Source organism: Theropithecus gelada, unplaced genomic scaffold, assembly GCF_003255815.1.
Source record: "Theropithecus gelada isolate Dixy unplaced genomic scaffold, Tgel_1.0 HiC_scaffold_16201, whole genome shotgun sequence".
NCBI classification, from domain to species: Eukaryota; Metazoa; Chordata; class Mammalia; order Primates; family Cercopithecidae; genus Theropithecus; species Theropithecus gelada.
Window position 1 is genome coordinate 8,371 of NW_020257993.1, and position 1,286 is coordinate 9,656.

A 1,286-nucleotide genomic window follows, 5' to 3' on the forward strand; every position below is an offset into this window, starting at 1 on the left:
AACAGGGGAAAACTCGGTCCACGTCCACATTTGATGGTGGCTTTTAATGCACTGCAGCCTGTGTCCCCTTGACCTTCACGAATTTTCAGGTAGTAAGAAAGCAATTTTTCTTATTGGAAAGGAGAAAACTAAGTGGCTGTAAAATAATATAATTTCCTTAAAGCAAAACAACAGAGAACCAACTTTGACTTTTTTCACATTACCCAGTAATTCTAAGACTCAGGCTTTTGTCATGTTACAGCAAATGCCGTTCATTAGGGGGAAATTGGAAGTCAGAACAGTGTGTGCTATTCAAATTCTCAATGAATAATTAACTCAAATGGGTTCAGAGTGCTATAAAATGAAATTAATTTGTTTTTAGTTTAACCCCAAATCCCCAATCCCTTGCCAAATGATCCTTTATGTATCCTACATAAAGGACAGGGTCTTTCTGGCAGAAAACCATTAAAAGTTTTTATTTGCAGTAAGAGAAGCATGCCTTCTTATTATCAAACAGGTGCATGGCCCCCTTGCGGGGGGGGGGTCACCCATCACCCGCATCCCGGTGTGTCACAGTGTTGCCGCACACCATTAACGCATCAACACGGAAAAGGAAATGTAAGCAGTGTTTGCTGTCCAAAGTTCACGTCAACAACTCCTTATTATGAAGGCACTTCTGAGCCTTTCCTCCTGCATCTAGGAGCTGCCAGCAACCCAGTTACAGGAGAGAAAATAACTCGACACCTCCTGCAACCCATGGAGTCCTCTTGTTGGGACAAGGTCCCCTTAGGAGAGAGGAGCCCCCAGCAGGGTCAACACTGGAGGTCCTGGGGGTGGGTGGTGCTGGGGAGGCCATGCGGGGAGGGCTGTTCCCTGTTCTCTTCCCCTCAGGAGACAGCTGGCCCAAGGTGACACAGCACCGGATGGGATTTCAGGGTCAGGGACCATGGAGCCCGGGGCTGTGGACCACACCAGCCCAAAGCCACTGCATGCCCCAGACCGGGGCTGTGGACCACACCAGCCCACGGCCACTGCATGCCCCAGACCAACACGAGAACAGTGAAGACCAACAACATCTTCGTCTATGGTAGGTGCCATGGTTATCGTTCCTAAGAGAGTCCACGGCCACTTCTACCAGGTGCCCTCCACTCTTCCCCTGCCCCAGCTGGTCCCCCTGTGACAGCCGTGTCTCTGAGAACGGGGTGTGGAGCCAGGGGGAAAACACAAAATAAACCACCTGCTACTAGAAACAGCCTCGCTGTCCTCAGGGAGCCGGTCCCGTGGCCAGCCTCGCTGTCCTCAAGGAG

General features: G+C 50.4%; 1 protein-coding gene across 1 annotated transcript; it reads left to right on the plus strand.

Annotated features, from left to right (window-relative positions):
- The first annotated feature begins 735 nt into the window (after positions 1-735).
- On the plus strand, positions 736-1,070 carry LOC112617408 (proline-rich protein 26-like). Its single transcript, XM_025374177.1, is given in 2 exon segments — positions 736-805; positions 808-1,070. Coding segments are annotated over 2 exon segments (333 nt in total).
- Positions 1,071-1,286: the final 216 nt, after the last annotated feature.